This window comes from Hyperolius riggenbachi, chromosome 5 (genome assembly GCF_040937935.1).
Source record: "Hyperolius riggenbachi isolate aHypRig1 chromosome 5, aHypRig1.pri, whole genome shotgun sequence".
Lineage (NCBI taxonomy): Eukaryota > Metazoa > Chordata > Amphibia > Anura > Hyperoliidae > Hyperolius > Hyperolius riggenbachi.
In genome coordinates this window covers 280,894,873-280,921,324 of record NC_090650.1, presented here as the reverse complement: position 1 = coordinate 280,921,324, position 26,452 = coordinate 280,894,873, and the positions used below count along the sequence as shown (strand labels likewise).

Below are 26,452 nucleotides of genomic sequence, written 5' to 3'. Positions count from 1 at the left end.
CTCCAGAACCTCCCAAGACTTGGGCCTCTTTACTACGAATTAGGCCCCTTTTCCATGAGCAGCTGAAGTCGTAGAATTCACCGCCTGCCAGCTGCTACCATCCACTTGCCGGGTGCTTACTAACGCTCAGCACAGGTAATGGACTTTACTTTTACATAAACAAGGGCATGCTCAGCAGGTCACCCTGTAGCATTAGGGAACCTTGCCCAAGGGCTTCCTACTGAATAGGTTCAGGCTCCAGCCAGTATTCAAACCCTGGGCCCATATGCAATTCATTTTTTCTCCTAGGTGATACTTTTCCATATTCTCTTTAAAATAACATCAGCATTTCACAATTAAAAAAGTACCAAAAGTAGTAGAAAAAGTACTCTCAAAATGATTTGTAAATTTTCTTGCTTGCTTTAGGTTTAAAAAACATTTTATTGACAAGGTGTGAAAACATCAATGTGGAGAAAACTAAGGAGAGAAAGTGAATTGCATATGGCCCTGGTCTCTTGTGTCAAAGGTGGTGTCTTTAACAAGTACACTTTTTTATGTTATTATAGTGGGACTTTAAAGGACATCATCACCCGAGCAAGACTAACTAAGGTCAGCACAGAGGCTTGTTCCTGCTGGATCCACTTACCTCTGTGCATTGTTTGTTCCTCTCCTCACCTCCCCCCGGTCCACATATTGACTTTTGGCTAAAGTTGCAATGTTCCCTCCTATCACATTCCCATTCCCTCCCCCTCCTCTTCCCCATCCCGTTCACTCCCCTTAAGAGGAGGGAGTAGGAGGGTGGTAGGAGGGAACATCACAGCAAACCTGCCTCTTCCTGTCTGAAACTTGACCTTAGCCATATGTCAGATTTTTCAAGGTATGATTGTTAGGCCCAGGGGGAATAGGAAGAGGAACAGACAACAAAGAATTTTCGATCCATCACGAATATACCTCTCTGCTTACCTTGGGTAGCCTTGCAGGGGTCAGGAGTCCTTTAAATCACATGGCTACCATCCAGTACAAATTCCAAGTATAAAGCAAACCGTATTGTACAAGGCTGCACTCGTCTAGCATATGTGCTATTGATTTGAATGCAATAAGACTTCACTGATATGTTTGTCAGCCATCAGCAACAGTCTGCTAAATTACATTCAGAATACACTGACATTCCATATTGTGTGCAATACACCGGAGTAAGAATGGGAGGAATTCCAATTATCTGGAATAACAAGGTGGAATATTACTGTTACTCTACCCAGCATTGTCTGTACTAACTGTAATGTAAATTATGCTGAAGAAAACCGGGATGTATCCAAAATGATTTCTGAAACCATCTAAATATCATGAATGTGTATGTTAAGTCCTGCTGTAGAGCAGAGATCAAATTCTGACTACAACAGTAAAATAAAATCAGAAGCGAGTGCCTTCTTTAGCATCCTCTCTCTCTCACACACATAATAAGCAGCACACAGGAACCATGCAGCGCTCCTCATCCACACAGCCTATCTGTATCAGTTGTGCTTCCCACCCCCTGCAGCATCAGCAGCTCCACCACTCCCCTCACCTTCACTCCATCTGTGACAGGCATTGAGAGGAAGACGTCAGGCGAGCCGAGATGTGTATCTATAAACAGCCAGCATCTACTCCCAGCTTTCCGCATGAGAGGTAGGAAACAATGGCTTCTGCATTTCTTTTCTTGTCAGAGAAATCACTGGTTATGTCCATCTAATGAGAAATCATTGATGAATCTGTATTAGCTAAGGGCCAGAAACTGCACAATCATGCTGCCAGCACAGTAGTGTTATGTCCCTCTTGGGGACTAGCTCCATTACAGATAGCAAGTGTTGCAATGCATGTACTGTCACATCAGCGCCGTTCGTAATATTGTGTTTGTATGTTGGTCAGGTTGACAAATGCTATCAATGTTAACGGAAAGGCTGATACACTTACGAAGTTTATTAGACTTAATAAAATGAGATGTCATACAGAAATATTGCAAAATGTTTGTTTAAGAACTATTTTTTATGCTATGTGTTAATATTAAAAGGGATGTTAATATTAAAAGGGAATAGGTTAAACATGTCAGCCATTTTGGCAGATGTTAAATGTCACTAGTAAACTCTTGATGTGTATGCTCATAAAAAAAAATAGATATATATCCTTGTGATCAATGATTTAGTAAACTGATACATACGATTGTAATTGGTGTTGAGACTTTTTACAGAGCTCTTTGAACAATTCACATCACTCACTGGACCACCAAGGAACACACTTTGCAATTTCTAAACTGCAATCCTACTCACATATAGCGCTCTTGGAGCTGCCCCAAAAAATGAATTTTTACCGACATGGGGTTTCTTCTAGTCCCCTATAAAGTGTTTGGTCCCTTGGTGTCCCCTTGGTTCCCTCCGTTGTGCCACTACCGGCTCATAAATATCTGTCACTGGAGCTTCTGTTGTGTCTACTGCCTACGCCCGGCCCTGTTCACTTGTGCCCATGATAGCGATTTCATCCCCGGGTGTGTTCTGTGCATGTGTGGTTCTCAAATGAATAAACCACGCATGCGCAAAATGCTGCTGACAACAGGAGCACGATCGATGGCATGGATGGATGGGGCTGTGCATGCGCAGTAAGGCCTCTTTTCCACGGACTGTTGATAGACAGTGAAATGCTTCTCGAACTCTCACAACTGCTCACTGCTGACTGGTAACTACTTGCTGAGCACACCGCTCAACAGTCCGTGGAAAAGAGGCCTAAGTCCAGGGGTGCTTTCAATTGCAAGAATGCCAACCACTCTGTTGTCCCAAATTAATGATTTCCACAGCTGTCAGTCACATCTCTTCCTTGTAAAGCTCAGACCGTTGCTATACTATGAGATGGGGAAACTGACATCATTCAGTCCAATCTACCCTAAGAAGTGCTCTGACTGCTGCTGTTTTCCCATTAAAATACTTTTGTGAATCCCCTTTATCTGTGCTAAAGCTGCCACAATACATTTTACCTCACAGTTCCGCAAAATGCTAGCAGATTTTGAAGCGCTTTTTCTTATTTTTCTGTAGCGTTTCACCTAGCATTTTGCGTTTTTGTGAAGCGTTTTTGGTGTAGTAGATTTCATATATTGTTACAGTAAAGCTGTTACTGAACAGCTTCTGTAACAAAACGCCTGCAAAACCGCTCTGAACTGCAGTTTTTCAGAGTGGTTTGCGTTTTTCCTGTACTTTACATTGGAGGCAGAAACGTCTCCGCAATCCAAAAAATGCCTCACCCCGCGAGTATGCGTTTCAGCAAAACGCCTCCCGCTCTGGTGTGAACCAGCTCATTGAGATACATTGACCAAGCGCAGCCGCAAGCGGATGCAAAAACGCCGAAAAACCCGCTCGGTGTGCACCAGCCCTCAGATGATTATCTCACACTCTGCATCAGTTCTGAGAATTCTACCCATCTCTTCCTGTTTTAGTACAGATTTAGAAAGAAATTACACCTTCTTAAAACGTCTCAGACAGTTCTAAATTAAATCTGGACCAGTGTGAACAGAGTAAAAGACAACTGTAGTGAGAAGAATATGGAGACATATTTATTTACTTTAAGGCCTTGTTCACATTATAAATCGCCAGCACTATGGCAAGTGCTGAGCGATTTATTGAGAGTTTTTAAAAGCGCTTTTCCCTGTGCTTTGCTGTTAGAAAAGCGCTTTTGTAAGTGCTTTTGCTGAGCGATTCGTTTTTTCACTTCCTGACATCAGTCAGGAAGTGAACTCTTTGACCAGGAAATGAATAAATACAATGTATTTATTCATAAAAACAGTCGGGAAATTGCAATACAAAGCCCCTTTTCAAGCGCTTTGCGATTTCCCTATACCTTCCATTGAGCCAAAGCGCTCAGAATATGGTACTTGTAGCGCGTTTGCGATTTTAGTAAAATCGAAAAACGCACATGTGAACACTCTCATAGCAAATCATTGCAGAAGCGCTTTTGGGGCGATTTCTAAAAATCACCAGCGCTTTAAAAAAAAAATGGAAACACTCATAGTGTGAATAAGCCCTTAAACAATACCAGTTTCCTGGCAGCCCTGCTGATATATTTGGTTGCAGATGTGTCTGAATAACATCAGAAACAAGCATGCAGCTAATGTCAGATCTGACAATAATGTCAGAAACACCTGATCTACTGCATGTTTGTTCAGGGTCTATGCCTAACAGTATTAACCTCCTTAGCGGTAACCCCGTGTGTGACACGGGGTAAGCCGCCGGAGGGTGCCGCTCAGGCCCTGCTGGGCCGATTTTCATAATTTTTTTTTTGCTGGACGCAGCTAGCACTTTGCTAGCTGCGCCAGCACCCTGATCGCCGCCGCCGCGCACCCGATCGCCGCTATCAGGTGCGGCGCGCGGCCCCCCCCCCAGACCCCTGCGCTGCCTGGCCAATCAGTGCCAGGCAGCGACAAGGGGTGGATCGGGTCTCCCAATGACGTCGGCGACGTCATCCCGCCCCGTCGCCATGGCGACGGGGGAAGCCCTCCAGGAAATCCCGTTCTTTGAACGGGATTTCCTGATCGTTTATCGCCGGAGGCGATCGGCGGGGCTGGGGGGATGCCGCTGAGCAGCGGCTATCATGTAGCGAGCCCTGGGCTCGCTACATGATTTAAAAAAAAAAAAAAAAACTGCTGCGCTGCCCCCTGGCGGTATTTTTCATACCGCCAAGGGGGTTAAAGGCTTCTAGAGGATCAGCAGACTAGCCAGGCAACTGGTATTGTTTAAAGCGAAATAAATATGGCAGCCTCCACATTCCTTGTTTCAGTTGTCCTTTAATCTTTCTATCCAGTACAGCCCAACCATTTATAGCAGGCAGTATTTTAGTCATACTTTATACTGGTGTGTGTGTGTGTGTGTGTTTTGGGAGGAGGGGTTGTTTCAGAGTCACGATTTGTAAATGTACCCCAGAGGGATACACTTTTAAAATGGGCATTTTAGAATATCTTTACTCAACTGTGCTGATAACTTACATTTTTTTTTTTTCATTTTTTAGCATAACAGTTGTTTTCTTTCACAGGCTTAATGATTGAATAGCGATAATTCCTCCAAGGTGTTTACTGAGCTCACAGTGACATAAAGCAGCATCATGACTCTGTGCCTGTGCTCCTTGGTTTTCTGGCTGTGTGCTATTACTGGTAAGACAAATTCTGTTTCATATGCAGTACAATGAAGCCAAAATCACCATTGTTTTTTGTCCGTAGCATGCCTGAATGCCAACACTAGCCAATACTTTTATGTTAGCTTTAGACAGGGTAGAAAAAAAGGTTAAAGAGATGATTTGCTTATCCAGGAGTGATGCACCATGGGGAACCACAGTTGCTCACTTAAAGCTGAATTATTGCAATTACCTTATGTTTTAATCAGGCTTTTAATATACTTAGAAAAAGTCAGAAGCCCTCCAGTATTTACAATATATCTATCTGGGCTTGCCATGGGGTTGATTCGCTATAACAAATAGCGTGCCTTATCACAGTAAACATGCTTTATCAGAGTTAGCATGCCTTATCAGAGTTAACATGCCTTTTCAGAGCACTATGAACTTATGCCTGCTAATTGGCAATGACGAGAGCTCCACTCCTCCTTCCCTGAGCCCCTGCGGGTCCAATCACTTTAAAGGACATTATCCACGTACTTTGATTTGCCCAATAAGCTGCCTGTCAAGCTTGCTCTCAAGTGACAGGCAGCCTATTGGGCCAATCAAAGTGTAGGGATAATGTCCTTTAAAGTGAATGGACCTCCAGGGGCTCAGGGCAGGGCGAGTGGAGCTCTCGTCATTGCCAATTAGCAGGCATAAGTTCGTAGTGCTCGCTATGCTACTCTGATAAGGTATGCTAACTCCGATAAGGCATGGTAACTCTGATAAGACACGCTATTTGTTATAGTGAATCAACCCCTATATGTTTTAAAAACAATTTCCTCCTCATCCTGAAAGGGTGTAGCATAAATCTTCCAAGAGAAACAAGTTATCAATTTCCCTTTTCTGAGTGAAGAAAATTAAGGTCTATTTCAGAGACCTACAGTGCTCTCAGAGAAACCTAGGGGGTAAGTGGGGGCAGAGAGGCATTCTCTCCCATTGGGTGCTCACACTGCAGTAACAACATGACAGTTGTTTTTATACTGTATCTTCTCCCACTATATCTAAACCTGAGAGGGGCTTTTGTGCTAGACTTGGATTTTCAAGTGTACTGTAAACATAGGCAAACGCAGGGGGGGATTACAGCTGCCCAGAATCCCCCCGCAGACCAGGGCCGGTGCAGTGTCTGAGGACAGGCACAAGATGAGACACCAGAATATCTGCAGGTATCCTGCAGCTCACAGCACTGCCCCTTTCTTTCCCTGCTACAGTTGACTTTGGATGAAGCATCAGCAGCATATGTACAGAGCATGGAGCAGCTCTGGGGAACTTAACATAGTCAAGTATGAGCACAGCCCTTTGCCCTGCTATGTGAATGCTTCACTTTCCCCTTAATTACCAATGACGGCTGTCCTCATTATTATCTGTATCCAAACTGCTTCTGATCAATCCCGTTGTCGATCAGGAGCAGAACAGACATTTAGGAAATAATTCAGGAATGTAGGAAATAATTTAGTAAATAAGAGATCCTGTCAGTTGGACGGGAAATTGCATTATGTGTACCCAGGATGATGTCCTACAATATTATACAATATTATTATACTGTACTGTGCGTGGCTGAGGGAGACCTTTCAGCCCCCCCCCCCCCCCCCCCCCCTTGAAAATCCTGGGTTTGCACCTGCTGTAAAGTATATACAGCTTTACCGCCTCAGAAGTGCTCTCCACTGATAGCAACAGGGATCTCCTTAGCCGCAAAGAGAAACAGACACAACTACTGTCCAACCCTCACATGTGACTTCTGCCTGTTCCCTGCATTGGATGGCTAGGAGCCTGTGCACAGACACCACTAGTGCAATTTTACCATGAAGGAACTAATGTCACCAGATAAGGCATTCCAATCAGCTAGCAATGTTTGGAGAAAATCTGCATACATCAGATAGTTGTCTAAACCAGTTGAAAAAAACATTTGATTGGCCAACTGTTATCTATAGATATTTAAAAAATGACCAAAGTACCCCTTTACATTTGAAATACTCTGATTTTCTGTAATAAAAAAATGATATGGTGGACCCAGAGTCATTTAGTGGGGTTGCAGGAATGTTATATATGTATAGAAAGCACTGGACTTGTTAGGTATTTAGGACAGATTAGTAAGGCTGGTTTCACACCAGGACGTTGCTTTTTAGGGGACGTTATGGTCGCACAACGTGCCCCTAACGCAACACCTGGTGCTCTCTGCTTTGGACGTCAGAGTGAGCCGCGTTGTGCAGCTCACTCTGGCGTCCGTGATGCGCACTCTTGGACGCATGCGGCATCACGTGGTCCCGCCGGCCAATCGCCGTACAGAGCGACCGCTCCAGGAAGTAAACACTGCACGTCACTGAGTGCAGTGAATATTAATTAGCCATGTGCCTGGCCGCTCTCCGCTCCTCCCCAAGGTTACTGAGCATGTGCAAACAGTCTAACGCGGCTCTGCCGCTTACAAAGTACTGCATGCAGTACGTTATATCATGGCGCAGCGTTACACAACGTGGGCACATATATCATGGCGCAGCGTAACGCAACGTGGGCACTGTGAACAGCCCATTGATTTTTCATTGCTGTGCGGTGAGGTGCGTTACAGGCTGCTCTAACGTGCACCTGTAACATCCCACTGTGAAACCAGCCTAAAACATTCTACACTTAGATGGTTAGGCTTAAGTATAATATGTGACAATCCAGCCCCGCGATCCCGTCGAGATCTGCTCCCGTTAGCGTACGAATGTGACAATCCAGCCCCGCGATCCCGTCGAGACCTGCTCCCGTTAGCGTACGCAGGAAGTACGGGCGCAGACGGACAACGAGACCGGTTGCTGGATCGTCAGAGGGAAGAAAGAAAAGGGCGACAGAGCGTGCCAATCCCGTCTAATCTGCTCCCGTTAGCATACGCAGGAAGTACGGTGAACAGACTGACAATAAAGATTGGTCGCGCAGCTGCCGACAATATGTAATGGGACAAACATCCACCAATCCCATATTACTAGGCCACTGTTGCCATGCAGGTCTCATGCACTAGAGACTGCTGGAGGCAAATTCACTGTGTGCGTAGTAAACGGTTAAGATTGGTTGGAGGTGCCCATACATGTGCAATTCTGATTGTATATACAATCGGTAAACTAAAAATATCGATTTCGCGCTGGAAATCGGGTAAATAAAGTAAACTGCCACCACTCTCTCAAGTTCAGGGAGGAAAGAGACTCCCGCTATCATAATACGGTAGCCAGCCCAATCACGTTCAACACGCTCAAGTCACCGTTCGGGGAATAATCACTTCCGACGGCTTAAAGACTGTGAGCAATGTGACGTTAAAGAAAGGTTACTGGGTCCCTATATGATGCAATCTCGAATTGTATTTATAATCGAGAAACGAAGTTATCGATTTCGCACAGGAAATCTGGTACTAGCTAATCCTAGAAGGAAGAAACGGTTATTTACAACCTAGCTAGCAAATCAACAATCATAAGCAAATCATAAAACAATGCGGTAGTATGACTGACTCTTCAGAGGGCAGATTCGTTATAGCAGCAATCAGATGACCAGAAAAGGCACACAACTGAACGATAAAATCGTTAGTTTATTTCTAAACTACATACACACAGCTTATTTTAGAACAGATTGATTTACAGAGAGAAGAGAGGAAAAGAGAACAGAATGTCTTAATATACAGTTCAAATACCGTTATTGGTAGTCCATGCGGCAATCGCAAGTCTTTGGCGAAAGTCCCAAAATGGCGGTTGCCATGCGGCCAACAGGCCTTTGTTAGGAAGTTCCAAGAGGGAGGGTTTGCCCGCGTCCTTGCGGGCTGCCAGGATGTTACTAGGCATCAGATTGAAGGTAAAGGACCCTGGACTTTTTGGATCATGTCAGTTTTGTTCCTCACTGTAGGTGGGAGGAGTTATGACACATACAAGTCCAGCCTTGCAATTTGAATAAGGCAATGCCCCCTCTCATAGAACCAAGAATTTACCTGAATCATGATAAGTGTGCTTATCTGCAAACCATACAAGTTGTGTTAAATCTAATAACATTTTTAGGTTTGTCAGAATTTATCAAGAACGTTGATACCAAACTTGGGGGGTTTAGGGTGAACGGTGACCCCAAAATGCATATCTCTGCTTTGGCAGGGCCTACCTTGAATTCAGAAACATCCAATCATGTGGTTGGTTCCGAATTTCAGAATAAGCGGGTTCTAAAAGCCGTTGCCTATTTGGAAAGTCATCTTTATGACAAAAGATGGATTTCATATTTGTGAGATCACAGGAAGGTCAGCTGCGAGAAGGATTCTCTTTGATCCTTCAGCTGAGGTAACCCTGAGAGAACCCCCTGCTGTGGTCGGTTCCTAGAAGTCTGGAGGAAGGGGCGGTTTATTAGCTTCTGTCCATCTAATCTCTGATGGATGAGCTATAACCATTCCAGGGATGCTGGAGAAACACTTTCACACGGAGGTGAGAAAAGCTGTAATTAGAAGCTACCAAAGAGCCAGGGTTTGTTAGCATTTGACCAGGGAGAGAAACTGTATTAACCCCTGGCTCCCCTGATCTTCTTATAAACCAAGCCTTTCCCTCTGCTGTCACTTTTAATAGTGGCGAAAGGGAATATTTTATAAGGCTCTAACTACTTTTTTAGGACGAATAAACGTTGATTCGTCACACCTCCCCCTTTTAAGAGATTCGCTGGGGAGGAGTCAACAAGACTCTGAGTAAAGCAATCCACTGTCTGCTGGGTCTGGTACGCCACATCCGAAAGGCTGGGTTGCGCCTGACCTTGGGGGGTTGCCTTTTACCCATGGCATTGGTCAGTGGGTTAGTCAGGAGGCTACAGGGCTTAGCAAACATCCTGTAGTATCCCGCTGTTCCCAGAGAGGCCTGTACCTCTGTCATGACAATCTGATCTGCGTCTGGTTCAACGGTCAGAGTGTTAGCTGACAGCTGTCCTAGTACCAGGGACGAGTGATCGCAGTGTTGCTCCCATGTCGGGCAGAACACAGGGATGTCATCCGGGTACGTGACTGTACAACCGTGTTTGCCCTTCAACAGGTCGTTCCAGGCCTGTTGGAAGGTGGCTGGGGTATTCCTCCTACCAAAAGACATCCGCATCGAGGCGTTTAAGTCCAAGGGCAGGGTGAATGTGGATTCCAGGCGCGCCTCTGGCACGGTTGGAATCTGCCAGTATCCGTTGCTCCGATCCATGATCGTTGGGTAGTTGGCGGATGCCAGCCAATCCAACAGATCACCGAGGGGAGTCATGGGATACGCAACAGTTACTGGGATGTCGTCCGGCATCCTATAGGCCTCACAGAACCTGGTGGTCTGTGAGCTAGAGGATTTGCGGAGGACAGCCATTTGTAACATCTCTTCATACTTCATCTTCACTTTTGCTTGCACCTCCGGAGAGGCGCTGTAGGGGATCTGCCATAAGGGCTTGTGAGTCCCCGGGTCCCTTCTGTAAACTGCTGTATCCTGCCCAGGGTTGCTGCGAAGATTTCGCGGTGGGGGCGCAGTGCGCTTCAGCGAGGCCTTCGGGGAGTACGAGAGGTGGGGGGTGACTTTCACATCATCCGCCAATTCTCGTGTGGGAGCTATCAAGCCTAGCAGGGGACCTGTGTCTTCCTGTTCTAATTGGCCGTGCTCTCCCAGAACTAACTGCGTTCTATCTGACTGGGCTTCTAACAGATCCACATGGACCGTGCTTTCACCTGGGGTGTCAGTTACATGGGGAATGGGTTCACTGGAGTAGTTACCATTCTCCCTGTACACCTGTAGTGGAGCTTCCACTGCTGGCGGCTTAGCGGTCTGGCCACGAAGCGCACGCAGGTTGGAGTCGCTCTGTAGTATCCTCACGGATGCGAGACTACAAGTCTCAGCCAGCTGCCTAGTGTGATCTGAGGTCAGCTGCTGAAAATCTAACTCTCTGGGGTCAGAGCTGACAGGAATGCCTGCAGGCTCTGAGCTCAGGTTACCAACAGTACTGTATGTGTCTGTCTGCACAGGCTCACCACAGTAAACATCACCTTTTGGGTTAATCAAAATCATGTCCATATTGACATTGGCCTGGGGATCAGAGATATCAGGGGAAGTCAAGACTCCTCCAGATAGTCCTGAGCCCAGACTACCGGTGACACTGAAGGCGTCACCCAGCGTACTCTCACAAACATGCACAACATTATCAACAGCATTTGCATAACATGACATGTCATTTTTAGCATGAGTGTCACCCGCCTGAAAGTCAGAATTGTCAGAGGGAATCCCTGCTGTCAGCTCTGAGTTCATGTGGCTGGCCATAGAGCATGTAATGGCCAAAGAATGTACAGCGTTTCTATCACAATTATCACTGACACATGCAATTTCATTAGTAATAACAGGTGCAGAAAGAGATAAAAGACAGTCAGTTGCTTGTACATATAAATCTGAGGGTACCTCCCGCCCAGTGGCGTTAGGTACAGTAGCAATAGCAGGTAAGGGGTTGACATCTCCCTGTTTTCCCATAGGCTTGTACAGTACCTGGTGGTCAGGGAGTCCTGCTGGGAACTCCTGCATATCAGCAGAAAATTCCGAAGGGCACACAAGCGTGCCTAGATCAGTGCCAAGCACAGGAGGAGAGGGAAACTCAGCAACAGCCCGCTCTGGAAAACCCACCCACCATCCGGCCTTCTCGGGACCTGGGATAGCAGGGTTGTGGTGGTTGGGCCTGACTTCAGTCAGGGTGAGGAGCTTTTGTGGGAGAATATCTTCCTCTGTGGCAAGGTCGGAACAGACCAAGGAAACATCTGCTTCTGGAGCACTGGAGCAAAAGATGATCTGGTCGTCCACTGGAGCACTGTGAAGATTTCCGGAACCGTAGAGCATCTCTGACACGCTGACAGGCTGTGCAGAGGGTGATGCAGGTGACGGATCAGGGTTGCTAACCATCTTCGGGCTAGGGACGGTCGTTCTCTTCCTCTTGGGACAGAAGAACTTTATGTGGCCGGTCGAGCCACAAAGATTACACATGCGAATGGCAGGTGTGTCAGACTGGGGTGCAGCAATAGCAGCAGCTGCAGGTCTCAGTGGCACAAAGCTCACTGGACCAGGAGGAGCAAATGCAGTAGGCTTACCTCCTTCCAAGTCTTGGGACAGTGTTCTGTGACTGTCCAGCACCAGGGTTCTCTGGCTGTCAGGTACAGGAACCTGATGGTACGCCCTCTCAGAGGTGCGCACAGGAAAGTCTCGTTCCGTGCCCTCTTCCATGGCAGGAAGTTTTGCTGTGTGGGTCACGGGTAGAGGTTCGCATCTCTCCACCGAAACACATAGTGAAGAGTGCTGATTTGATTGGGTTAGCTGGGCCAACTCCAATTCACGCTGGAGCCGTAGCTCTTCGATCTGGAGATCCCACTGGCGCCGGCGCGCTTGGTGCTCTGCTTCACGCTGGAGCATCCGTTCTCGGAACTCCTGGTACATGCGCAGATCCTCGCCGGTCAGGTTTGCCAACCACTCCGGGGGTATCAGGACTGCGGTGTATGGAGGCATTAAGCAAGGTGGCGACAAGGATTCCATCTCTGGGGTTATGCCACCAGCTCAGCCTTGTCTGTGCTGCAAGCAGCAATGCCGTGCGATTCGCAGAGGGCTTGCACGTCAGGAACTGACCAATTTTGGTGAAACTGAACTGAATCAGACATTCAGAAGAGAAGAGTACAAGAAAGAGTAGGATATAGCAAAGAAAAAGTTAGGAAATGTAGACCAATCTATTGCTATCAATGTGTACCGTTTTGTGCCCAGAACTTCGGTTCTGCAAGACAGGATACTTAATGACCACTGTCTTATTGTTCTGGTTGCAAAGACTGAGTTTGTCAGATCTTTGCGCTCTGATTTCCCAAAAGCTGGCTATGCCTGGTTTTGGGGTGTGCTATCACCACCACTGCCCACCAATGTGACAATCCAGCCCCGCGATCCCGTCGAGACCTGCTCCCGTTAGCGTACGCAGGAAGTACGGGCGCAGACGGACAACGAGACCGGTTGCTGGATCGTCAGAGGGAAGAAAGAAAAGGGCGACAGAGCGTGCCAATCCCGTCTAATCTGCTCCCGTTAGCATACGCAGGAAGTACGGTGAACAGACTGACAATAAAGATTGGTCGTGCAGCTGCCGACAATATGTAATGGGACAAACATCCACCAATCCCATATTACTAGGCCACTGTTGCCATGCAGGTCTCATGCACTAGAGACTGCTGGAGGCAAATTCACTGTGTGCGTAGTAAACGGTTAAGATTGGTTGGAGGTGCCCATACATGTGCAATTCTGATTGTATATACAATCGGTAAACTAAAAATATCGATTTCGCGCTGGAAATCGGGTAAATAAAGTAAACTGCCACCACTCTCTCAAGTTCAGGGAGGAAAGAGACTCCCGCTATCATAATACGGTAGCCAGCCCAATCACGTTCAACACGCTCAAGTCACCGTTCGGGGAATAATCACTTCCGACGGCTTAAAGACTGTGAGCAATGTGACGTTAAAGAAAGGTTACTGGGTCCCTATATGATGCAATCTCGAATTGTATTTATAATCGAGAAACGAAGTTATCGATTTTGCACAGGAAATCTGGTACTAGCTAATCCTAGAAGGAAGAAACGGTTATTTACAACCTAGCTAGCAAATCAACAATCATAAGCAAATCATAAAACAATGCGGTAGTATGACTGACTCTTCAGAGGGCAGATTCGTTATAGCAGCAATCAGATGACCAGAAAAGGCACACAACTGAACGATAAAATCGTTAGTTTATTTCTAAACTACATACACACAGCTTATTTTAGAACAGATTGATTTACAGAGAGAAGAGAGGAAAAGAGAACAGAATGTCTTAATATACAGTTCAAATACCGTTATTGGTAGTCCATGCGGCAATCGCAAGTCTTTGGCGAAAGTCCCAAAATGGCGGTTGCCATGCGGCCAACAGGCCTTTGTTAGGAAGTTCCAAGAGGGAGGGTTTGCCCGCGTCCTTGCGGGCTGCCAGGATGTTACTAGGCATCAGATTGAAGGTAAAGGACCCTGGACTTTTTGGATCATGTCAGTTTTGTTCCTCACTGTAGGTGGGAGGAGTTATGACACATACAAGTCCAGCCTTGCAATTTGAATAAGGCAATGCCCCCTCTCATAGAACCAAGAATTTACCTGAATCATGATAAGTGTGCTTATCTGCAAACCATACAAGTTGTGTTAAATCTAATAACATTTTTAGGTTTGTCAGAATTTATCAAGAACGTTGATACCAAACTTGGGGGGTTTAGGGTGAACGGTGACCCCAAAATGCATATCTCTGCTTTGGCAGGGCCTACCTTGAATTCAGAAACATCCAATCATGTGGTTGGTTCCGAATTTCAGAATAAGCGGGTTCTAAAAGCCGTTGCCTATTTGGAAAGTCATCTTTATGACAAAAGATGGATTTCATATTTGTGAGATCACAGGAAGGTCAGCTGCGAGAAGGATTCTCTTTGATCCTTCAGCTGAGGTAACCCTGAGAGAACCCCCTGCTGTGGTCGGTTCCTAGAAGTCTGGAGGAAGGGGCGGTTTATTAGCTTCTGTCCATCTAATCTCTGATGGATGAGCTATAACCATTCCAGGGATGCTGGAGAAACACTTTCACACGGAGGTGAGAAAAGCTGTAATTAGAAGCTACCAAAGAGTCAGGGTTTGTTAGCATTTGACCAGGGAGAGGAACTGTATTAACCCCTGGCTCCCCTGATCTTCTTATAAACCAAGCCTTTCCCTCTGCTGTCACTTTTAATAGTGGCGACAGGGAATATTTTATAAGGCTCTAACTACTTTTTTAGGACGAATAAACGTTGATTTGTCACATAATATAAAGCATGTTTTATTTTCTTTTTATTTATTTTGACTCCGATAAACTGTTTTTCTCTTTATTTAACCCCACTTTCTACTTTTCATTCGAAATTTCAGGATATTTGTGTGACCAGTGCCGAAAGGAAACTTCCCTGGCCGATGCAGCTATATCTCCGAACTTACAAAAAACACACCTTATTCGAGTGCCAAATGCCAGGACCATGTCAGACTGCATTATAGCTTGCTGTAACCGCTCAGGCTGTGACCTAGCCTGGCTATTGGGCAGACAATGTTATATTGTGAACTGCCAGCATCAAGAAAGTTGTGAGCCTCAAAAGTTAGAGCACATGCAGTCATACCTAACTTTTGTTCATAGGCCTTCACAGAGATTCATGCCCTTACCATTCTTTCATAATTTTGTGCCTAATGGAAAATACTCTCTTGAAGATCAGAGTGATCCAGAGGAGGATATGGTCAGTCTTAAAGATCTCTCTTCTCTATTCAAGAACCCCAGCCTAGATGAACTGGCTGACAACACATATGATTATGGTGGACCTCAGCTGGATTTTCTCCACCTAAATTCAAAAGAAAAAGACCAAAGACCAAATTTGGACTACATAGGTTGGTTTCTGCCTGATGTGGACAAGAATGCCACTGCTGTCGAAGTTGGTCGACGTAATGATGATTCAGCAGAGTACCCAAAAGAGGAATCCATACTGAGCGATGTAGTCTCCAACAACATTTCTGAACCATCATATCTCTACCAACTAACCACTACAATAAATGCACAGACAGTCTTGCCGAGATCAAAAGAAGCCAGTGGGGAGGTATTGTATTTTTATGTTGGTATGACAATAAAATAACGATAACTATATTATTACTTAGCAGTATGCTGCTAGCATCCATCATGACTATTTTTATGTCACACTTTTAGATTCCAACTCTTTACCCCAATACTACTTCTGTGGATAAACCGTTACCTGAAGTTACGGAGAGAAGCAAAGAGCATTCAACTGACCAACCAGAACATCTGGAAGTAACAGAACTCACCGCCATTGTTACCCCTTCATACCCTTCCAATGCCCACAATATTCTGGCTACTTCTACTGCTCAAATTCCTTGTGAGTACAAATAATTGTATTAACACCCAATGTTTTTTGCTTGTTTACCATAAGGGCAAAGCTGCATAACCTTGCTGATACCTACAGGACCCATACGTATATCCTTACCATGTAAAGGTGGCCATACATATATTGATTTTACATCGACCATCCGCTTCACTAATTTTATCGAATCAGAAGAGAATCGGTACCAAAATTTGTCCTGTGTATCAATCAAGCATGCTGGGAAATCTCAGGCTGACGTGGTTGATTGGCTGTGCGATGGTTACAGTGTACGATATTGCAATGAACACAACAGACTGTCCCCCCTGGCCACTGTCCTCCCCAAATGTTAATGTGTCCCTTGGTGCCCGTGCATTCAAATCTCACCTGCTCCAGCTACCACGACTGTCTAGCTGCTCCCGGGCTCATTTGCTGCTTCACCATCGCTGCAGGCTATGTGCTATACGCTGCAAGCATCCGGGGAGCTCATGTGGAAGCAGCGGACGAGACTCAGAGCAGCTGGACAGTCACTGCAGCTGGACCAGGTGAGATTTGAATGCACAGGCACCACGAGAGCACAATAATTGGGGGGACGGGGCAGCGGAGCTGGTTTCTCAAGGCCAATGCCAAGAGATTTCATGCAGAAATTGATCAGGAATAGGCCTCTAGTGTATGGGCAACCAACAGATCTCTCTCTGATCAGAGAGACACGTGACTCTTGTTCAATCTGCCCATTCAATACTATATGTATTGCCACTTTACTGCATATATAGGAAACAACACATTTAGGCCCCATTCACATCTAAGCGGGAATCACGCGATTCCCGCTTACCGCAAACCACTGGCGTTTTTAAAAAACGCTAGTCCTAATGTAGCCTATGGCAGTGTTCTTACTGCCACGATCGCAGGCGTTTTGCCGGATATTCTGGAGCGATCGCGATTAGCATGTATAGAACCGCTAATTGCAATCACTCCCAAAATGCTAATTTGTCCAGTGGTTTTTCCGTGTTTATCGTGGAAAAATCATGTCCGCATAACGCTAGCGGTAATTGCTAGCGTTTTGCGATTTCTAGTGTGAACGAGCCCTAAACAAAGAAAAAGTACCCTGAGGGAGCAGCACCACACTGACCAAAAATGTATATGAGAATAATCAAATAGTCTTTATTTGGACAACAACAACACTATTAAATATAAACAATAACAAATTCACCCACAGGTGACAGACGAGAAGCGTAATTACTGCACAGTTCAGCTGCAAGGCTTGGTGTACAAGTGTGCTACATGGACACAGAAGTGTGGATATCCTCACCGTCACACATGGCCACAGTGGCGTAGCTAAGAAGCTATGGGCCCCGGTGCAAGTTTTACATGGGGCCCCCCCAAGTGCTAAATACATAACAAATGATACGGTGCACCAAAACCAATCAAGGACAACCACAGTGTCAGAGGTGCAATAAGGGGATGGGGAACAGTGTGTTAATGATTACTACTACCGGTATTCAAAGCATCTCTAGAAGTGATTATTATCAGCACAGGACCAATAAAGAGCTAATACTGTTGTTGAGGGAGGGCCCCTCTGGCCCAAGGGCCCCGATGCGTTTGCTACCTCTGCACCCCCTATTGCTACGCCACTGCATGGCCAGGTCTTGCAATGCAGTCCTGAAAGTTCAAACTCACTGCAGGACATTTCTGGCATGGATTTACCACCCACCTACATTTTGCCAAATTAGTGTTGTACAGCCCTCCAGCAACCCACTGAACTCCACCGATACATGGGAACAGCTGCTAAGCGGCGCACAGCCAGCAAATTTACAGTCTGCCTTCTGTGTCTTGGTGGATTTAGCCTAAAAGAATAAAGCCCAATACACACATGCAATTTTAATTGGCCAATCACTGACCAATTTTACCACCTCCATGTAGTATGAGAGTTTACCTACACAATCTGTTCATAGTATTCAAGATTTGCTGGAATTTATACTGCATGGAGGTGGTAAAATTGTCCAATCAAAATGCACAGTGTGTACCAGGCTTTAGTTAAATGGAACCTAAAGCGAGATGGAAATGAAGGCTGACATATTCCTTTTAAACAATGCAAATTGCATGGATGTCCTACTGATCCTCTGCCTCTAGTACTTTTAGCCATACACACTGAACAAGCATGCAAATCAGATGTTTCTGACTGAAGTCAGACTAGATTAGCAACATGCTTGTTTCAGGTGTCTGATTCAGATGCTACTGCAGCCAGAATGGTCAACAGAACTGTCAGGCAACTGATACTGTTTAAAAGGAAATAAATATGGCAGCCTCCTTATGCCTCTCACTTCATGTTAGCTTTAAAGGGAACATAAAGTGACAGTAAAGTCCTAAGCTTAATTTACTTAGAGCTTCTTCCAGCCCCCTGTAGTCCTCCTAGTCCCTCACTGTCTTTCTGCTCTTCTCCCTTCAGCCGCTGCCCTCTCTTCCCCACGCAAACTGCATATGTGGCCCTGCATACACCTTGGTTGTACTTCCGTTTACATTAGCATTCTGCGTTTGTGCCTTTAGAAGAAATTGCAACTATGCATGTGCTGATCGCTCCTGGTGGGACTGAGGAGTGTGCCTGAGGCGCACATGTGCAGTAACTCGTGGTTGGCTGAGCCGGACAGATTTCAGAGGAGCGTAGTGGCTGAAGGGAGAAGAGTGGAAAGACGGCGAGGGACAAGGATGACTACAGGGGGCTGGAAGAATCCCTAGGTAAGTTAAACTGGGAACCTTACTGTCAGAGATGAAATTAACTCAAGCTCTGATACTTACCAGGGGCTCCTCTCGCCCCATAAACACTTCTAAGTCCCACGCCATCCTCCCGCAGTCTGCCGTTCAGCCGCGGCGAGCTCCGTTACCAGCCTCAGTGACGTCAGCCTGGGTTTACTGCGCATGCACAGGAGGTCTGCGCATTTGCTGTAGACCCTGACTGGCATCGACTGAGGCTGATAACAGAGATCACCACGGCTGAACGGCAGACCGCGGGAGGACGGTGTGGGACTTAGACATGTTTATGGGGCGGGACGAGCCCCCTTTAAGTATCAGAGCTTGAGTTAATGTCATCTCTGAGCCTCTTTAAGGCCAATTTCCCCAACCCTGTCCTCAAAGCCCACCAACAGTACAAGTTTTGCAGAAAACCACAAACATTCACAGGTGAGGTGATTAGTGTCTCAGCAGAGCTGAGATTTCCACAAAACATGCACTGTTGGTGGGCCTTGAGGACAGGGTTGGGAAACACTGACTTAAGGTACAACTTTAAGGTACACCTTTAAGTACAACCTATTACCGAATACCTTTATTGTCTGTGCTTGTACAAGAGGAGTTAAGGTGCCCATACACTCGTCAAATTGGCAGCAGATAGATAAGAAATGCATCTGATGATCTATCTAATGTGTTTTTAGAAAAATTTTTACCAGGATAGAATTCTAATAGATTTCAGTTTGAAATCTATTGAAATTCGATCTGATGGCATTTTTTTGCCATCAGATTTCCATTAAGGCCAATGCAAAATGATAAGCAATCTCATCAGATCGACCTAAATTTTCCACCGTGCCAGTTTGATGGAAATCGATCGAAATCGGCCATCGATCAATCGATCGATCAGGATCGATCGGTCGGCCAGAAAATCGTCTGAGTGTATTTGCCCCTTAAGCTTGCACTGCATGAAATGACGCATGCACTGGGACCCTGGATATACATCTCAGGGTAAAATGTGATCTGATCATTAGGTTAACACAATTAGATTCCTCTGCGTGAGTATAGAACTTTATATAGAGCTAAATGCATCATGCTGTCTTTGGCAATACTGTATTTCGATGCACTCCATCCCCGGTCTTCAGTCAGTAGATTCGTTTTCTGCTGTAGATATTGCAGTGCAGCAGGTTGTGTGGTTGCAATAAATAACAGAAATCATTCTGAATGTGTTTTTTACTTTATAGTGTCTCCGCTCACCGTCTTCACAGCAGGCAGCATTGAAGTGTCCTTACCAACCCATGAAATTGAGCTTGATGTATCTGTGAGCCCTGCAGGTCAGGCTGGGGGTGAGTTATTAAACAGGCATATAGCACTGACATCTAGTGTTCATCTATGTGTTTAGCATTTCTTTACTGACAGGCCCTGCCTTTATGGTTATACTAATTGCTGTTTTATGTTGCAGACATACCTTACACATATGAATGGCTTCTGATAAAGCAACCTGCAGTATTCCAGGGTGAACTGAGAATGAGAAACACAAAGTCACCAGTGCTGACAAATGTAAGCAAAATTTTTCATTGACAAGTATATAAAGTGCAATGCTTGTTTGTTTGATCAGTAATGTCCATACATTGCAGTTAACCATGCACTAGATTTGCCTTTTTCATACTATGAATAGTATACATGCGTTCTAGCATACGGAGCAAAATGCAGTAAACTTTACATATGTTACTTATCTTGCATAAATCATTAATTTATTCATTTTTCAGCCTCTTAGTCTTTTGGGAGTCCATGCAGGCATGTTCATTGTGATGCATGTTCATTGTGATTTTTTATCATTTCACTTTATAAATTATCTAGTCAGTGTTTACCCATTGTAAAATCTTTCTTCCCTGAGATTTACATTCTTAAAGGAACACCATCAAACCAAGTGTTTTAAAATGACTATGTACAAATAATGTCTAAGTAGCTGTGTAAACATTTTACTACTTTTCATGTTAAATATCACAGGCAAAAGCTTTAATTTAAATGGGTAATTTGCAAAGATGAATCTCAGTTTCAATATTACACTGTTTTTGCATGTCAGACTACAGAGTTACTGTATATGAAAAGCCTCTGGTGTGAGGTTTCACACACTATTACACATGTTTATGTTGCACATAAGATACATTTCCTCTGCTCTCTGCAGACAGCTCAGTCAGAGACAGAGGCAGATGCCAGTGAGAGCTTTCTCACAGACAGGGTTAGCAGATGAAGTTTGAGGGAATCCCCCCCTTCCATCATAATTAATTAGTCTATCAGTTTGGGCGTCAGTGAAGTGTGAAAGCACTTTGATAACAGTAAACAAAGAGATACTTAGCAGCACTTCCCAAACAATTCCTATCTCAATTGAAAAAAAACATGTTAATCGATAGTATTCCTTTAAATTTACCACAGGTGGCATCTTTACTGATGGCAAGGTGCATCATTGTGGAATGTTTGTTATTAAAGTACTCCTGAATTGGGTTTCGAACACTGTACTTTTTATATAGTTTCTGTTGTGGTGTCACAGCACCAACCTCCTCCCCCTTCAGCACCCCCGTGGCCCCCATTCTGCTCAGCTGTTGATGATGGGTGGTGAGGAAGAAGCAGTTCTTCCTCCTCTCTGCCCGTCCTTTGTTCCACCCCCTCCACTTGTACCTTATAGTTCCTCATTTGTAAAAAAACAAAAGTTTGCTTTCTTAAACCAGAAAGAATTGTTTGATCCTCAGCAGTAGTATAGAGTAGGGCTTGTAACACCGAAAGGTACAGACCAACCAGCAAGCTCATGGTGAACCAGAACTCATTGGAGTGTGTGAGGGGCTACAATGGTCCTAAAAGCCCCCTTACTAAAATACTAAGAAAAACAAAAGTTTGCTTTCTTAAAACAGAAAGACTTTACGATAATTCAGGTTGGAGTGAGCTTGAGATGTCTCCCAGTTCATCACTGCTGAATATATGCAAATTAACCATTGTTGCCCTTAGAAGCGAAACACACCTCCAGAACCGCTGGAATGCAATGATAAGTCAGCTTGTTAATTTGTACAGAGCCATAATAATCCAACATGCATGGGTTTTTTAGGACCATTGTAGCCCCTTACACACTCTAATGAATTATGGTTCACCATGAGCTTGCTGGTTGGGTTGTACCTCTCGGTGTTACAAGCCCTACTCCATAGAGCCAAATTATTCCATGCCATGCACTAATGAGGATCAACAATCCGAAACAGTCTGTATGCATGTTGGATTATTATGGCTCTGTACAAATTAACAAGCTGACACATCATTGCATTCCAGTGGTTCTGGAGGTGTGTTTAGCTTCTAAGGGCAACAATGGTTAATTTGCATATATTCAGCAGTGATGCACTGGGAGACGTCTCAAGCTCACTCCAACCTGAATTATAGCAAATTCTTTCTGTTTTAAGAAAGCAAAGATTTGTTTTCCTTAGTATTTTAGTAAGGGGGATTTTAGGACCATTGTAGCCCCTCACACACTCCAATGAGTTCTGGCTCCTCATATGTGTTACTGCACACAGTGCGCAGAGGAGCTGCACAGTGTGTGGGCTTGTGGTAACTGAGGTCAGAACGATAGTGTATTAATACAGCACTATTGTTTTGACCTCAGTTACCACAAGCCCGCACACTGCGCAGCTCCTCTGCGCGCTGTGTGCAGTAATAGATATGAGGAACTATAAGGTACAAGTGGAGGCGGCAGAACAAAGGACGGGCAAAGAGGAGGAAGAACTGCCACTTCCTTCCTGCCCATCTTTGATGTTTTTGCTCAGGCTAATATAACAGCTGAGCAGAGCGGGGGCCACAGGGGGTGCTGTAGGGGGAGGATGGTGCTGTAACATATGCCACAGCACCACAAACAAAATAGTATGAAAAGTGCATTGTTCAAAACTCGCTTCAGGGGTACTTTAAATGAGCAGAAACAACACCTGGTCTCCCAGATTCCTCTGGGGCAGAATGCTGTTACATCATTGAGAGGGCGGAATTACATACCAATATAAAACAATATATACATATGAGAAGTGTTTCGGATGCTAAACTGAGATATTTAACCACCCTGGCGTTCTGATTAAATCGCCAGGGTGGCTGCGGGAGGGTTTTTTTTAAATAAAAAAAAAACTATTTCATGCAGCCAACTGAAAGTTGGCTGCATGAAAGCCCACTAGAGGGCGCTCCGGAGGCGATCTTCCGATCGCCTCCGGCGCCCAGAATAAACAAGGAAGGCCGCAATGAGCGGCCTTCCTTGTTTTGCTTATATCGTCGCCATAGCGACGAGCGGAGTGACGTCATCGACGTCAGCCGACGTCCTGACGTCAGCCGCCTCCGATCCAGCCCTTAGCGCTGGCCGGAACTTTTTGTTCCGGCTACGCTGGGCTCAGGCGGCTGGGGGGACCCTCTTTCGCCGCTGCTCGCGGTGAATCGCCGCAGAGCGGCGGCGATCAGGCAGCACACGCGGCTGGCAAAGTGCCGGCTGCGTGTGCTGCTTTTTATTTCATTAAAATCGGCCCAGCAGGGCCTGAGCGGCAGCCGCTGGCGGTGTTGGACGAGCTGAGCTCGTCCAGACCGCTCAGCTGGTTAATGTAAAATTGGGTATCCTGAATTATATATTACATTTTACTATACTGTTGCACTGCCTCTTTAAGATACTCATGTATATTATATTACCATAGCTGAATCCGTCTTCATGTGAATTGGCAATGACTTTTGACCTGTCTCCTTACAAAACTGAAGGCCAGATTTATCAAGCGTGTCTGAGACAAAATATTAGTAGGTTTTTAGAAATCCATGCACAACTGTCTCAGGCATCTTAAGAAATCATTAGATAGTGCAGATTCCTTCTAAAACTGTTGTAAGATAGTAGGAGCTAGGAAGGTCTCTCAGACAGTGCAGTGTGTGAGGGGAATTGCTGTTGCTGAGGTAACCAACGCACCTGCTGTATTGATAGCAGCAGGCTCTGAGGAGTAATTCAGCAGCTGGGAAGGAGCACCACACAAATCCTGTCTAGCCTGCACGCTGCAATCATTTCTAACCAGCAGTTCTACATCTTTAGAATGGCTATCAAGCACTTCCTATTCTGTGCCAGTTTAGGGATGGATTTGCACTTTTCTTAACTGTAGTGTAGCTCTAGAAATACATGCTAAATTGCCACTATTACCTAGGATTTAAGAAGGTTATTATTATCATGCAGAACTGTTCTCCCTGCTGGTTAGAACAGATTAAGAAGAAAAAACTGTCTGTAATGCTTTAATAAATCTCCCCCTGTGTGCCTGTAAGGTTGAGGAAGATGGATTTTTTTTTGTCTACATGGCTACTGTTGGCTCTGATGCCAGCATTCTCTCCTTGCCCCTCCCACCTCTCCTTCATAGCAGTTATTATTATTATTATTATTATTTAGTATTTATATAGCGCCGACATATTATGCAGCGCTGTACAGTGTATATATATATATATATATATATATATATATATATATATATATATATATATATATATATATCTTGTCACTAACTGTCCCTCAAAGGAGCTCACAATCTAATCCCTACCATTGCCATAGGTCTATATTATGTAGTGTACGTACTGTAGTCTAGGGCCAATTTTTAGGGGGAGCCAATTAACTTATCCGTATGTTTTTGGAATGTGGGAGGAAACCGGAGTGCCCGGAGGAAACCCACGCAGACACGGAGAGAACATACAAACTCTTTGCAGATAGCCCCCTGGCTGGGATGTTATCATGTACATGTATCATGTACACCTAACCAAATCTCCTGTCCAGGCTCACAACTCAGTATTTGTTGGCCGTACTGTTCCGAGGATGATTAGATTATGTCTGACCATCCTGCTGCCATTAAAATACATATTGACCTTATAGAGACACTGCAATGACACATAGCAGAATGTAATACATTCTTCAGGATACCTACTACTACATTAATTATCCTGGATTCAGCATCAGAAATACTTCCTGTATCTTGCTGTATATTGGTATGTAATTCTGCACTCCCAGTGATATTGGGCTGTTTAATTATGCAGCCTTCTTTCCCTGTTGTTTTTTCTGCTCACTTCTGAACACGCATCAAAAACATTCCGCAGTAATTTTAAATGAATATTGTAAGATAAAAGCAATTATAATCATTACGTTACGTCCCTCTTTAACTTTTTATGGTGGATTCCAAGATAATTACAAGCCATGTGGGGGATGCCATTCCTCCAATAAGCCCAAGCTCTGGCCACAGCCTTCTGCCATGTTTGGTGTAGCAGGTGAGGGGGTATCTCAGGGCTTGAAATATGTGATATTAATTTATTATGTATTGTCATTTTTTTCCAGCTTACAGCAGGCCTGTATATGCTTAGAGTCACTGTGTCTGGGAAACATGCTTTCGGAGAAGGATTTCTTAATATTACTGTCCAGCCAGGTAATAACAATGTGTATGTGAACTTGGTGCATCTATACATGTTATATGAGGACAGTGTGTTGTATAATGATCTGTGAATGCATCTGTTTGTATCCAATGACAAGCTCTCACTTTGCACCATCACCACAGGGAACACTTCTTTCAGGTTCAACTACTACTAACTACTACTACTAGATGAATTAAACCCAGTACAAGCTCTTGTTAGTTATTTTAGAGTATACATTAGAGAGTACTGCTTATTAGAGGTGAGACAAGTTTTGCCTCAATTGTCCATATCCATGAGGAAATGTCAACAATCACTAGCATCAATAATTTTTTTTTTGTTCTTGAAGACTCGGGACCCACAGCAGCGCTTTTAGCCACGCTTTGGGCTTGCCAGCGATTCCAAAAGGCTAATGTAACTTAATGCAGATGATTCCAAAGCCATGATTGTGACATCCCCAAACTGCAATTGCGGATCCTACAGCAATTTTACAATTTTCCTTGAGGGATCTATAGCCACCAATTTGCAATTGCGCTGTAAAAACACAGTATTTCACGCTTCTGGGAAAAGCGATGCTTTCTGGAAGCTCCAGTGGACCCAGGCCTCAGGATGATTTTGCCTTAAAAAAAAGTGATGTAAATGCTGCTATAACAGTAGTACATTTTAATGCCCATTAAATCACTGTTTCTTCAAACCTGAATGACAGTTTCTATTTTCCAAGCAGCCAGAATAAATCTGTGGCCGGTTGCAGTTGTGTCTCCTAGGACACAAGAAGTCTCATCGCCATCAGCTCCTGCTTCTATCGATGGACGTGGTGAGTATTGTTAGATGTGTAAAATGCTCAATTTCTTTTTTTCAAAGTATCCAGTTCTTCATGTTTCTATCCCAGAAAGCAGTGATGATGATGAAATTGTAGCATATCTCTGGGAAGAGACCAGAGGACCTTCACATGAGCTGAAGACAGTTGGAGAAGAACCAGTGTTGCATCTATCTGATCTGAAGCCTGGAAATTACACATATAGGTAAGACTGTAAGAGCATCATTGTATCCTCTGTAAATCCAATTTTCACACAACTCCTCTTCCATATTTTTCACATTCATGTCTCCAGTCAGGGAATACTTTGTCTAAATTAAGCCATCAGTGTTGTATTCATCTGTTCTTAAAGGAACACTATCGATTTTTCATGTTTTTTTAAATTGAGATGAGAATAGTTTGGAGAGTGCTGCTAAGTACTGGTGATGCCAGATTACGTGTACTGCTGATGCCAGA

General features: G+C 44.7%; 1 protein-coding gene across 2 annotated transcripts in view; it reads left to right on the top strand.

Annotated features, from left to right (window-relative positions):
• Positions 1–1,516: 1,516 nt before the first annotated feature.
• Positions 1,517–26,452, top strand: part of KIAA0319 (KIAA0319 ortholog) — a 71,969-nt gene continuing 47,033 nt past the window's right edge. The window contains exons 1-9 of one of the 2 annotated variants that reach the window (XM_068236983.1): positions 1,517–1,644; positions 5,026–5,143; positions 15,056–15,765; positions 15,873–16,059; positions 20,001–20,102; positions 20,219–20,316; positions 25,112–25,199; positions 25,907–25,996; positions 26,072–26,204. In XM_068236983.1, coding sequence (XP_068093084.1) covers positions 5,095–5,143; positions 15,056–15,765; positions 15,873–16,059; positions 20,001–20,102; positions 20,219–20,316; positions 25,112–25,199; positions 25,907–25,996; positions 26,072–26,204 — 1,457 coding nt within the window. In that variant the 5' untranslated portion in view covers positions 1,517–1,644; positions 5,026–5,094. Of the gene's footprint in view, positions 1,645–5,025; positions 5,144–15,055; positions 15,766–15,872; positions 16,060–20,000; positions 20,103–20,218; positions 20,317–25,111; positions 25,200–25,903; positions 25,997–26,071; positions 26,205–26,452 lie in introns of both variants that reach the window. The other variant, XM_068236982.1, reaches the window with a different exon arrangement.